The sequence below is a fragment of the Scleropages formosus genome, chromosome 1, assembly GCF_900964775.1.
Source record: "Scleropages formosus chromosome 1, fSclFor1.1, whole genome shotgun sequence".
NCBI classification, from domain to species: Eukaryota; Metazoa; Chordata; class Actinopteri; order Osteoglossiformes; family Osteoglossidae; genus Scleropages; species Scleropages formosus.
Genome location: NC_041806.1, coordinates 1,356,773 through 1,367,048, shown reverse-complemented (window position 1 = coordinate 1,367,048; position 10,276 = coordinate 1,356,773). Strand labels below are relative to the sequence as shown.

The 10,276-nt window shown below is 44.7% G+C and overlaps 1 protein-coding gene across 2 annotated transcripts; it reads left to right on the top strand.

The window, feature by feature from the left end:
* The first annotated feature begins 1,860 nt into the window (after window positions 1-1,860).
* Window positions 1,861-6,022, top strand: LOC108931896 (globoside alpha-1,3-N-acetylgalactosaminyltransferase 1-like). Of its 2 annotated transcripts, none has more exons than XM_018747982.2 (7): window positions 1,861-1,938; window positions 2,914-2,978; window positions 3,861-3,914; window positions 4,012-4,065; window positions 4,502-4,534; window positions 4,894-5,028; window positions 5,139-6,022. In XM_018747982.2, exons 2-7 carry the CDS (start codon window positions 2,929-2,931, stop codon window positions 5,827-5,829), a joined length of 1,017 nt encoding a protein of 338 aa, XP_018603498.1. In that variant the 5' UTR covers window positions 1,861-1,938; window positions 2,914-2,928; the 3' UTR covers window positions 5,830-6,022. The 2 variants fall into 2 exon arrangements, with proteins under 2 accessions (XP_018603498.1, XP_018603499.1); XM_018747983.2 differs by having other exon boundaries at window positions 1,895-1,938; window positions 2,949-2,978.
* The last annotated feature ends 4,254 nt before the right edge of the window (window positions 6,023-10,276 follow it).

Below are 10,276 nucleotides of genomic sequence, written 5' to 3'. Positions count from 1 at the left end.
GACGTGGACATGGACTGTGAACTGTAGGCAGTTTGTAGTGTACTTGCGACGGACTGTTGTCCTGTCCTGGGTGTGTCCCCTCCCCCTCCGGCCTTATGCCCTGTGTTGCCGGGTTAGGCTCCGGTTCCCCGCCACCCCGTATGGGACAAGCGGTTCTGAAAATGTGTGTGTGTGTGTGTGTATTGCCCCTCTTTGGGGAAATTGGGACAACAGTGGTATGGGGTTTTCAAAGGAAGAAGTGTTCACAGTGTTGAGAAAGACCCTCATAGCAGGCAAACAATGCAGTTGCAAAGGACAGAATTAACAGATTATCAAGATTTTCTGTTGTTTAATTTTCAGTTCAGTTCACCTTTATTATCATAACATAAGTATAAGAACAAAATTCAGGCAGAAGAGAATGAGGACAGTCTTGGTTCCTATCTCTCACTCCAGGTCAAGTCCTTTCTTATTGTCAAGCTGGAATTTGAACAGTGGGAACTGAGTGTTTGATCATAACATCTAGATGTATGTGTGAGTGGCACGAAACCAGTATGGTAAACATTGGTGTGTGCATGATATTGCGCAACATTGCTGGCGGGATACAAATGCACCGTTTATTAACTTAGTGAATAGAAATGGATAAACCTTTCTGCAGCTACTATTGTGATGTATGGTGGTTCATCCGGTGGTATGTGACATTGTAACTGTACTCAGGAATCATGTGTCTGCATCCAAGTCTCTCCTTCTGTTGATGTAATGCACTCATTGTATTGAGATGTACGTCACTTTGGAGAAAAGTGTCTGCTAATGAATAAATGTGCATGTAAATGTAGACATGTTGGAACGGGATGTACAGCAGTCTGGAACTAGTGGGTTCACATGGCAAATGATAGTCGGTTCTGGGAGAGAAGGTACTGAGGAGATGACAGGGCGAAGACGGTGTTCAGTTGAATCTGAGGTACCTTGAAGCAAACATCAGCTACTAAAGAAGAAAACAAATTCAACTGACAAGACAAACAAAGGGCTGCCTGGAGCTCCTGTTGCAAGCACCATTTGATCGGAGCCCCTGTCCATTGTTCCGGCAAGATCCAGTCCGGGCGGCCTTGGTGTTCTTTGACCCTGGCTGGTAGGTCACGGTGAATCTGAAGCGGGTGAAGATGTTGTGCTTTCTGCAGATACTCAAGATTTCGATGATCAGTCAAAACCAGGAAAGGGTGCGTAGCCCCCTCGAGCCAATGTCGCTATTCCTCCAAGGCTAACTTGATCGCCATAGTTCTCAATTCCCAATGTCGTAATTTTGTTCGTCCGGCGTCAGCTTCTGCGAGAAGTATGTGCAAGGGTGGAGTCTCGGGGGGTGCCCTGTCTTTGGGACAGGATTGCACTGACCCTGACCTCCAAGGCGTCCACCCTCCACCGCAAATGGGAGCGAGGGATCAGGGTGTGGCAAGATCAGGGCTGAGGTCAGCCAAGTGACCTCCAATATTACCGGCATCTCCGGGGACCGGATGAGATAGAACGCGAGGTCCTCCTTGTGGCACGCCCCGACCCAGATCCGCAATGGCACCGTGTGTTTTCAACTATGCGCGTGCCCAGCAGCTAGGATGCAAGAATGCGTTGGCAAGAATTTTCGTCGTGGCACAGTCTCATCAGTTAGCCACAGGTGTTGCCGCTCAGCTTTTTCCCAGGGGTGTGGCACCCAGCGTTCCCTTCCTGAAATAAAACGGACCCACCCTTGTGTCAGCTTTATTTACCTTATCTTCTGTCTCTAGCCTGCCTGTCTGACATATGTGAATACATCAACTGTTTTCAGATTTTCTGAAAAAAAATCCATTTTCCATAAATACTTTATTAAAGTTTTTTGTTTTTTTTTTCTTTTTATATTTTTAAAGCAAATATGCAATTTATTTACCAAATTCAATCACAGATCTTGGTGGTCTGCATAGCCATGACCTTCTTTGGGTGAGTACAGGTATAAATATATGCAAGTACATACAAATATTTAATAATATATCATGTAATTTTAATTAAACTATTTTTATATCATTTATAATTAATTCATACATTTTGTACTATTTTTTTGCTTATGAACAGATTATACAGAAAGCACACAGACTTTAATTGTTCATATGTTTCAACACATTGTTATAACTTAATTATTTTAATAAACATAACAAATCTGAATATTGGTTATCCATTGATACATTTAAAAATGTCCATGTGTTGTGAATGGACAGTTAACTGATGGCAATATTTCAAACTGACTGCTTTAAACCGGACTGAACAACCAGTTCTTGAAAGAAATATGTGAGACAGGAGGGGTGCATAAATATTGAATTTGTAATAAAAAATTTCACATCAAAACTTAATTTTACAATTTACTCCAACCTTTTCTTTGTAGTTAATTGGTAGCAAGACAAATGTGGACAAAGAAATGTATTAATTAAGAAATCAGTGTACTGTTCTCCCTGCGTGTTGTGCACATCCAGTACGTTAACGCAGTTTAACAGCAAGCCAAACTCGATTCTCACGAGCCAGCAGGATTATGAGCGTCTTGCTCCTTTATTGTCTCCAAATGTGAAAATGCGAGTGAATTCTGCGGGCAGAACAATTAGTGTTTCTGAAATGTGTACATACGACCAAGTGTGTGATATGATTGGTGAATTTACTATGTTTAGGAGACAAATACCCTCTGAAGTATGAAAATGGCATGTACGGTGTCGGGTGATTGAGGCGCTGAGGAGACGCCTTCTTTGTTCGCATGAAACCATCCAGTACTTCAAGCATAAAAAGGGATGTTTGTATTTAGAAAAGTTAAAATGGGTATTAATGTTTTTTAAACCCATCAAATGAGTTCCATTTAACTGTGCAACAGTATATAGAGGCTACAGACAGATGTATGAATTTAAAAGGTGCACTTTTGTTTATTCATGGCAGCATTTACTGCATTAGATGTCTCTTCTCTTCCAAAGGACATTTGGCTATTACTTTTTCAAGATGAGGTAAGAAGAATGGCTTCAATATGTGGCTTTATTTAATAACTTTTCTTTTCATTCTATTAAATCCAGTTCAAGGTGCCAGAAAAATACCCTGGAAATAACCTATAATCTCTCACACGCACACTTTCTGAGCCGCTTGTCCCATATGGGGTCGCAGGGAAACAGAGCCTAACCCGGCAACACAGGGCGTAAGGCCGGAGGGGGAGGGGACACACCCAGGACGGGATGCCGGTCCGCCGCAAGGCACCCAAAGCGGGACTCGAACCCCAGACCCACTGCAGAGCAGGACCCGGTCCAACCCACTGTACCACCGTGCCACTGCACTACTGCACCACCGCCCCCCCTTTAACCTGTAATCAGTTACAATATATTACATTGGACAAAGTGTTATGGTACAAAACTTGTATAATATTTTCATTAGCGCCCAAAAAATTTTTAACACTTAATATTTTTTTTTTAAAGTAACTACCAGCATAGGGGGGCGCGGTGGCGCAGTGGGTTGGACCGGGTCCTGCTCTCCGGTGGGTCTGGGGTTCGAGTCCCGCTTGGGGTGCCTTGCGACGGACTGGCGTCCCGTCCTGGGTGTGTCCCCTCCCCCTCTGGCCTTACGCCCTGTGTTGCCGGGTTAGGCTCCGGTTCCCCGTGACCCTGTATGGGACAAGCGGTTCTGAAAATGTGTGTGTGTGTGACTACCAGCAGTACATGGCAATAGTGGCAGTGACAGTATGGAGTTCTGCTTTCTCACTGTCACGTTTCTACAGAATTTCCGACATGTACGTATGGATGAGAAAAGATACGAGGTTGTCTCTGATAAGGTGTGTGTGAGAAATATGCTCCTGTTTTCGCTGTACAACACTGCAGTGTAACGGTTTGTTTAATCTCTAGCTGTTTCACCTCACACACTGCTCCTCAAGGAACAAACACTTCCCCCCAAGACAGGTAAGTTTTACTCTTTATCCTTTTAAATGTAAAGTGTCAAGTGACTCCTGCAGAAAATGCTCTAATTTTTTCTATGAATAACGCCCTTTTCCTTAAGCCTGGAGATGGTCATCCCTGGGAAAAGGATCCATGATGTAATTTCTCCACAGGGGTACGTACCGGTCCGTCAATGAAATTCCGTTTACCACCATACTTAGTAAATACAACTTTCGATGAAGAAAATACATTTGAGACAGGATGGGAGATGATCTGTTCCGTTTATCAGTTTGTCTCAACTTCTGTCGTTGAGAAGAGTGGTTTCCAGCAGAACAGGTTCTAGTCTGATATAAAACAGTGCCGTTCGCACACATTCCTCGTTACCAAGTAGAGAAAAGAAAAGCAATGATAATGACTTTGGAGGTGTGGACAGGAGGTAATGTGGCAGTTAACACTGTACAGGTAGTTTTCCATCAGTTTCAAATTCTCCAGATTTTATCCGGATCATAGAAGTAAAAATGGATTGAAATGTTTATCTTGATAGTAGTATCCGTGAAAAATGATAAATTGATGATATTATAGATGATAAATAAATGCTTTTTACATTCCAGGTTTCTTTACAAGCAGCCCAGCATATCAGGGGAGTAAGTATGAGATATGTGCTACATTATTAAAACATTCATCAATCATTTATTAATATTGACTGCCCTGCCCCTGTCTTGTTCACCACTTGCCCTGCTATGGCTCTGCCTCTCGCAGCTCCCAGCGGGAAGAACAGGGGGAAAATAATGAGATAAGAGTTTCAGGAGTTCATGTGTCGTTGCCGTTACTGACTGTATAGCACAGCATTCTGAGCGGTTCCGTTTATTCCCGTTTAAAATATTGTGATACAACTGAACATCACAAAAATAAAAATGGAGACATGCAAAATTTGGGTAAATAGTCAATAAGCAGGCTTTACACAGATGAGTTACATGAGCTGTATTTTTCAACTGTCCCCTAGGCGCACTGATGTGCTGACAGTCACACCGTGGTTGGCACCCGTTGTCTGGGAAGGTACCTTTGACCCGATGCTTATTGACGCCATATACAAGCCGATGAATCTCACCGTCGCAGCGACCGTATTTGCTGTGGGAAAGTGAGCTGCATTTACGCTATTTTCATTTCTTACAAATATTTGTACTTAATATTGAGTTAAAAAAATGGCAATGGACTGTCTGTCTTGACGCACGTGTGTATTTTCTGCAGGTATATCATGTTCCTTCAAGGCTTTCTAGAATCGGCAGAGCGACACTTCCTGGTTGGGTTTAGAGTGCATTACCACATTTTCACCGACGAGCCAGAGAAAGTGCCGCCGCTGACCCTGGCTGCTGGGAGACAAATCATAGTACACAAAGTGCACAAGTTAAACCGCTGGCAGGACATCTCAGCTTCTAGAATGCAGTTAATCCAGAAAGTTATTGAGGATCGGGTTCACCGAGAGGCCATTTACATGTTCTGCCTCGATGTGGACGCAAAGTTCTATTCCCGTTGGGGTGCTGAGGCGCTGGAGTTACTTGTGGCCCAAATGCACTCTTGGTTCTATCGGGAGCAGCGCCATGGCTTCACGTACGAGCGGAACCCAGCATCTAAAGCCTACATTCCCAATGGAGAGGGAGACTTCTATTATGCAGGAGCCTTGTTTGGTGGCAGTGTTGGGGAAGTATACAAACTGGCCAAGATGTGCCACAGTCATCTAGAAATAGACCGTGCCAACGGTATCGAGGCGCTGTGGCAGGAAGAAAGCCACCTGAACTGGTACCTCTTGCACAACAAACCCTCCAAAGTTCTTTCCCCAGAGTACATGTGGGACAATAAAAAAGGACAACCTGGTGAAATAAAGGTTATTCGCTTTTCGCAGGTCCCGAAGAACTACAAGGAAGTGAGGGAAAATGCATAGGGGTTGAAACGGACACCAAGTGAATACGTTTTTATTTAAAATCAAACAAGTGGGAAAACGTACTGTAGGTATCTTGAAAAAAATTGGAACTTAAATGTTTGTAACACTAAACGCTAGTGTATATGCATAAGACAAACAAACAAACAAACACACGCACCCAGGATGGAACGCTACTCCAAGTGGGATTCAAATCCCGGACCCACCACAGAGCAGGACCCGGTCAAACCCACTGTGCCACTGTGCCCCCCTATGCAAAAAAAAAAAATATATATTTTTAAAATTTTGTTAATTTCCAGAGTAGAGTAATTTCACCAGAGTAATTTCGTTACTCTTGTTGGTTTCGATGTGCTGGAGTGGTTGTCAACTGGTTTTGCTTTACAACCCCAATTCCACAAAAACTGGGACATTCCGCAAAATGCTAAAAAAAACACAAATGAGTGATTTGTAAATTTACTTTGAATTGTATTCAAACAAAAACAGTAGAAAAACTGTGTATTTCATGTTTTACCCCATCAACTGCATTGTTTTTTCAAGATATACATTTATTCTGAAATTGATGCCTGTGTGTAGATACTGGATGAGAACTGAACCCTTTGAATTGCACATACATTCTGGCTTCCGGAATGTTCTCAGGGCACTCTCCTTATACTCAGCGATTGAGGAGTGAAACAGAAGAACCGTGTTCACCCCACTGTTCGTAATAAACTGGTTCTGCTGTCAGTTTCCAAGACGGAGTGAAGACTTTTCTTTCCCTCAGATCTCTCGGTCTGTGACTGAGCTCCATTTCTTTTCGCTTGGGTTTCCTTCTACGTCTCTGCTTTCTTCAGCCCCAGGGTTTATACTGGAACTGCTCACACCGGTAACAAGGGTTCCTGTAAAGACCTGTGTACCTCCCTGCGAAAGAGCCCCCTGAAGCAAACTGCCCATTTGTAGAAAGGTACACAACACACTCTGGCATGTGGCACATGAGTAAAGAGGGTACAGCGAGAAGCAAAGTTGTACTTGTTCCACTGCAGCTGTGGGAATTCCATTGTGTGGCCTTTAATACTAGGAGCTTAGCCACATTCGGTAGGAAATCTTTTTTTTCTCCCATATCCGTAGTGTTACATATTGAAAACGGGTCTCAAAACACATCTCTTCAGGACTCACTTCTCTTCTGATCTCCAAACTGCTCCGTTGACTTTGTGTCACAATTACCTTCCTACAGCATTTCCTCAGGAGATACCATTGTGGTATTGGACTGCGCTTTGACAACTGTGTGTCTGCATCTATAACCACTGTGTTGGCGAAATACACTTCTGTTTACTGTGGGATGAACTTCATTCTCGGGGAAAGTACCTGCTGAAATAATAAGCGTAAACACAAACACTGGGTGAAACTGCTTGTCCCGAGCGGGGTCGTGGCGAGCCGGAGCCTAACCTGGAAACACAGGGCGCGAGGCTGGAGGGGGAGAGGACACACCCAGGACGGGACACCAGTCCATCGCATGGCACCCCAAACAGGACACACAGAAAAGTGAAACGGTTACAGCGTTTTGCTCCTTTCTAATACCTGACCTTAAACAAAGGAGCATTTTAAGTACGGTGGATTAATTATGAGGTATATTTCAATTACCCTAATTAACACCCACAAGCTGTTGGCCCCAGAACCTAAATGTGAACATTAGATGCAATAACAATATCTCTAAAGTACAATGCACATGTGCATAAACATATTGTAATGACCTGCGTTACTGTTTTAGGAGGAAAGCCTTTGGAATGTAAATAGTTGCATTGTGGGTGATAACGCTAAATGTGGGTGTGCATCCACTGGGGACACGATGGGGTGACTGTGTCTGCGAGTGTGTTGGAGGGAGCCTGCGGATGCTAAGCAGGCTAGGAAGACTGGCTGTAGGTGCAGGTCCTAGTGAAAATGGATCCTTCGGCGTGAGAGCATTATTTCCCTAGTGCTGGTGTTCAAGTAAATCGCTCCAACGAACGCTGCCTCTGCATCCTTCTTTGCCTCATCCAAACCCACGGTGTTGCCCGCCACAGTGTTCAGACGAAGGTGTAAAACAACATTTTCGAACGCTCCAACGATAATATAATTTCATTATTTATAATTTAATTTCAGCTCTGCTGTGATTGGCTAAGAAACCGATTGTAAACACGATCCAGCTGCGGCGGAGAAAATGTGCGTCAGGAACTGTGAAGTCCTGTGCTCTTTCGACAGTTTGACGGCACTTTTGGGTGATGTTTTACGCGACTCATGTAAGACTCATGTAAAAAAAATACTCACGGCTCACCGACAGAAGCTCAGAGAAACTGAAAGTTCGTGTCGCTGTGTACATGAACAGCGCTGTCCCTTGTGGTGGAGTGCGTGAAATACAGAATGACCTCATGGTGCCTGGCGTCCCTTGGCCTTCTGTGTCGACTGGCCTCAGAGTAGTGTCACTTGCTCTCAAACATTTAAAAAATATTTTTCAAATTTTTTATGTAATGTTTTCCATACAAAAGAAACCGATAGGAATGACACTTTGCCACCAGTTGCTGGCACTTTGGGGTATGGTGGACTCCACCAGGGGCTCTGGATGCAGGTGACTCTGGAACTGCCTGCATGTGTTTCAGATCCAGAACTTGTCCCAAATGGTCCAGCAGGAGGTTGACATGTTGCTGTGAAAAAACACAGTAATAAACAGAGATTCAGCAGCATAAAAATCCATGCAGCTACATGGAAACACCTGTGTACCTGCACCATACAGATACAGGTAGAGGCAGGGTACAAAGAAATGAAGGCGCTTTTAACTCTTGCACTGCTGAATTGTAAGACGTCGTCAGATTTCACGAGCGCAACCCATTCGTCCGTCCATTCGTCTTCGGACTCCCGGGACTTCCGGCGGAGGACATTGTCTGCATCCGGAGAAATGGGCCGTTGTCCTTTTTCAACGTCACGCTGGCGACCGACGAACGTTATCGGAGAGTGTTGGAGACGTGAGGGGTGAGTGCAATGCATTCCAAGCTGCTCCCCTCCTCCATCGAGCCACTCTGGAGGACAGATAGAAGAATTGTGACTGTCCACGTCTTCGACCCCTTCGTGTCGGCGGACGTCGCGACGGCCTTCCTGGGGGATTTTGCTGACGTCTTCCCCGGACATGAGGAAGACCAGGACCTTCTGGGCATCTGGACTGGACGGAGACACTTTTCAGTTCGCCTGCATCCCGACCCTGTAGGGATGGACGGTTATAGGCACCCGCCGGCATATTTCACCTTAGTCAAGGCAAGACGCTAACTATTTTATCACCGTCAGCCTCCCTCCTGCTATTTGTGTCTTGGGCAGGGGCATACCGGAAGAAGCTGTAAGACTATGACGTGCCAGCGATGTTTGGAGATCGGCCACCTGGCCAAGGACTGCGTAGGCCCCTACCGCTGTACCCAATGCCGGGGGGAAGATCATCTCTCCCACAGCTACCCTCAGCACAAGCCGACCTGTGGCGGGGTAGTGCGGGCAGAGACAGTGCCGACGGGGGAACGGTGTGGAAGCCCAGCCTTTGTCTGGCGACACTGCAGAGCAGCTAGGACCAGTGGCGGGTGCTGAGGTAAGAGAGCGGTTGTCCGGGGCCAGTGTGGCACGGTCTCCTTCTTCGCTAGGCACTTCTGAGGGGTCCTGGGCCGAGGAGAAGAGGGACACACCTGGTCCCTCAGACATTTTACGGGACCTTGTGGGAGTGACCAGGAAGAAGAAAAGGCGCAAGAGGGAGGCTGGGTTGATCTCCGGTACTACACTGGTGGTGCCGGTCTTGACTGCAACCCCTCAAAAGGGCCAAGAAGATGCTCCCTCCTCCATAGTGGTACCCGATCACTCGGGCTTATTAGTTATTGACTTGTCTCAGGTGGGGTCTCTCCCTAGATTCAGTTTTTCAGGGCCTGGGGAAGAGTCCCACCCAACAGCTGAGGATGGAGATTTTTGTTTAGAAAAAATGTTCGAATAATTGATTTTAATTTGTAGATTTTATAGTATTTTAGATTTTAAAATGTTTTATTTTTATATGTGTTTTGTATGAATGTTTAATGTTTGTGGTTTTTAATGACGGAGCTAAATCAGGATGTGGCAGTTCTGGCATGGGTGCCTAGGGGCTTTTCTTGTGGGTGTGGTACACATGTGTTTTAAACTTTGTATTTAAACCACTTTTCGGTAAAGGGTTTTAAAGTCCCAGGTTCTTTTTGTCATAATGGATATTTATATTTGCTTTTAAATTCTGATGTTTATTCTTTTTGGATTAGTGATCCTAGGTGTTTGGAGAAGTGAGTAAGCTCTGTCTTGTTAATATTGAGAGATGGTTTTGTAATGAAATGTGAGGATGTTTTATGTTTGTGACTTGTGATGTGGAATGTTGGATGTTTTATTTTGTTCTTCTGGTATTGAATTAAGTATAGAAAAAAATAATAAATAAATAAATGAACAGAGATTC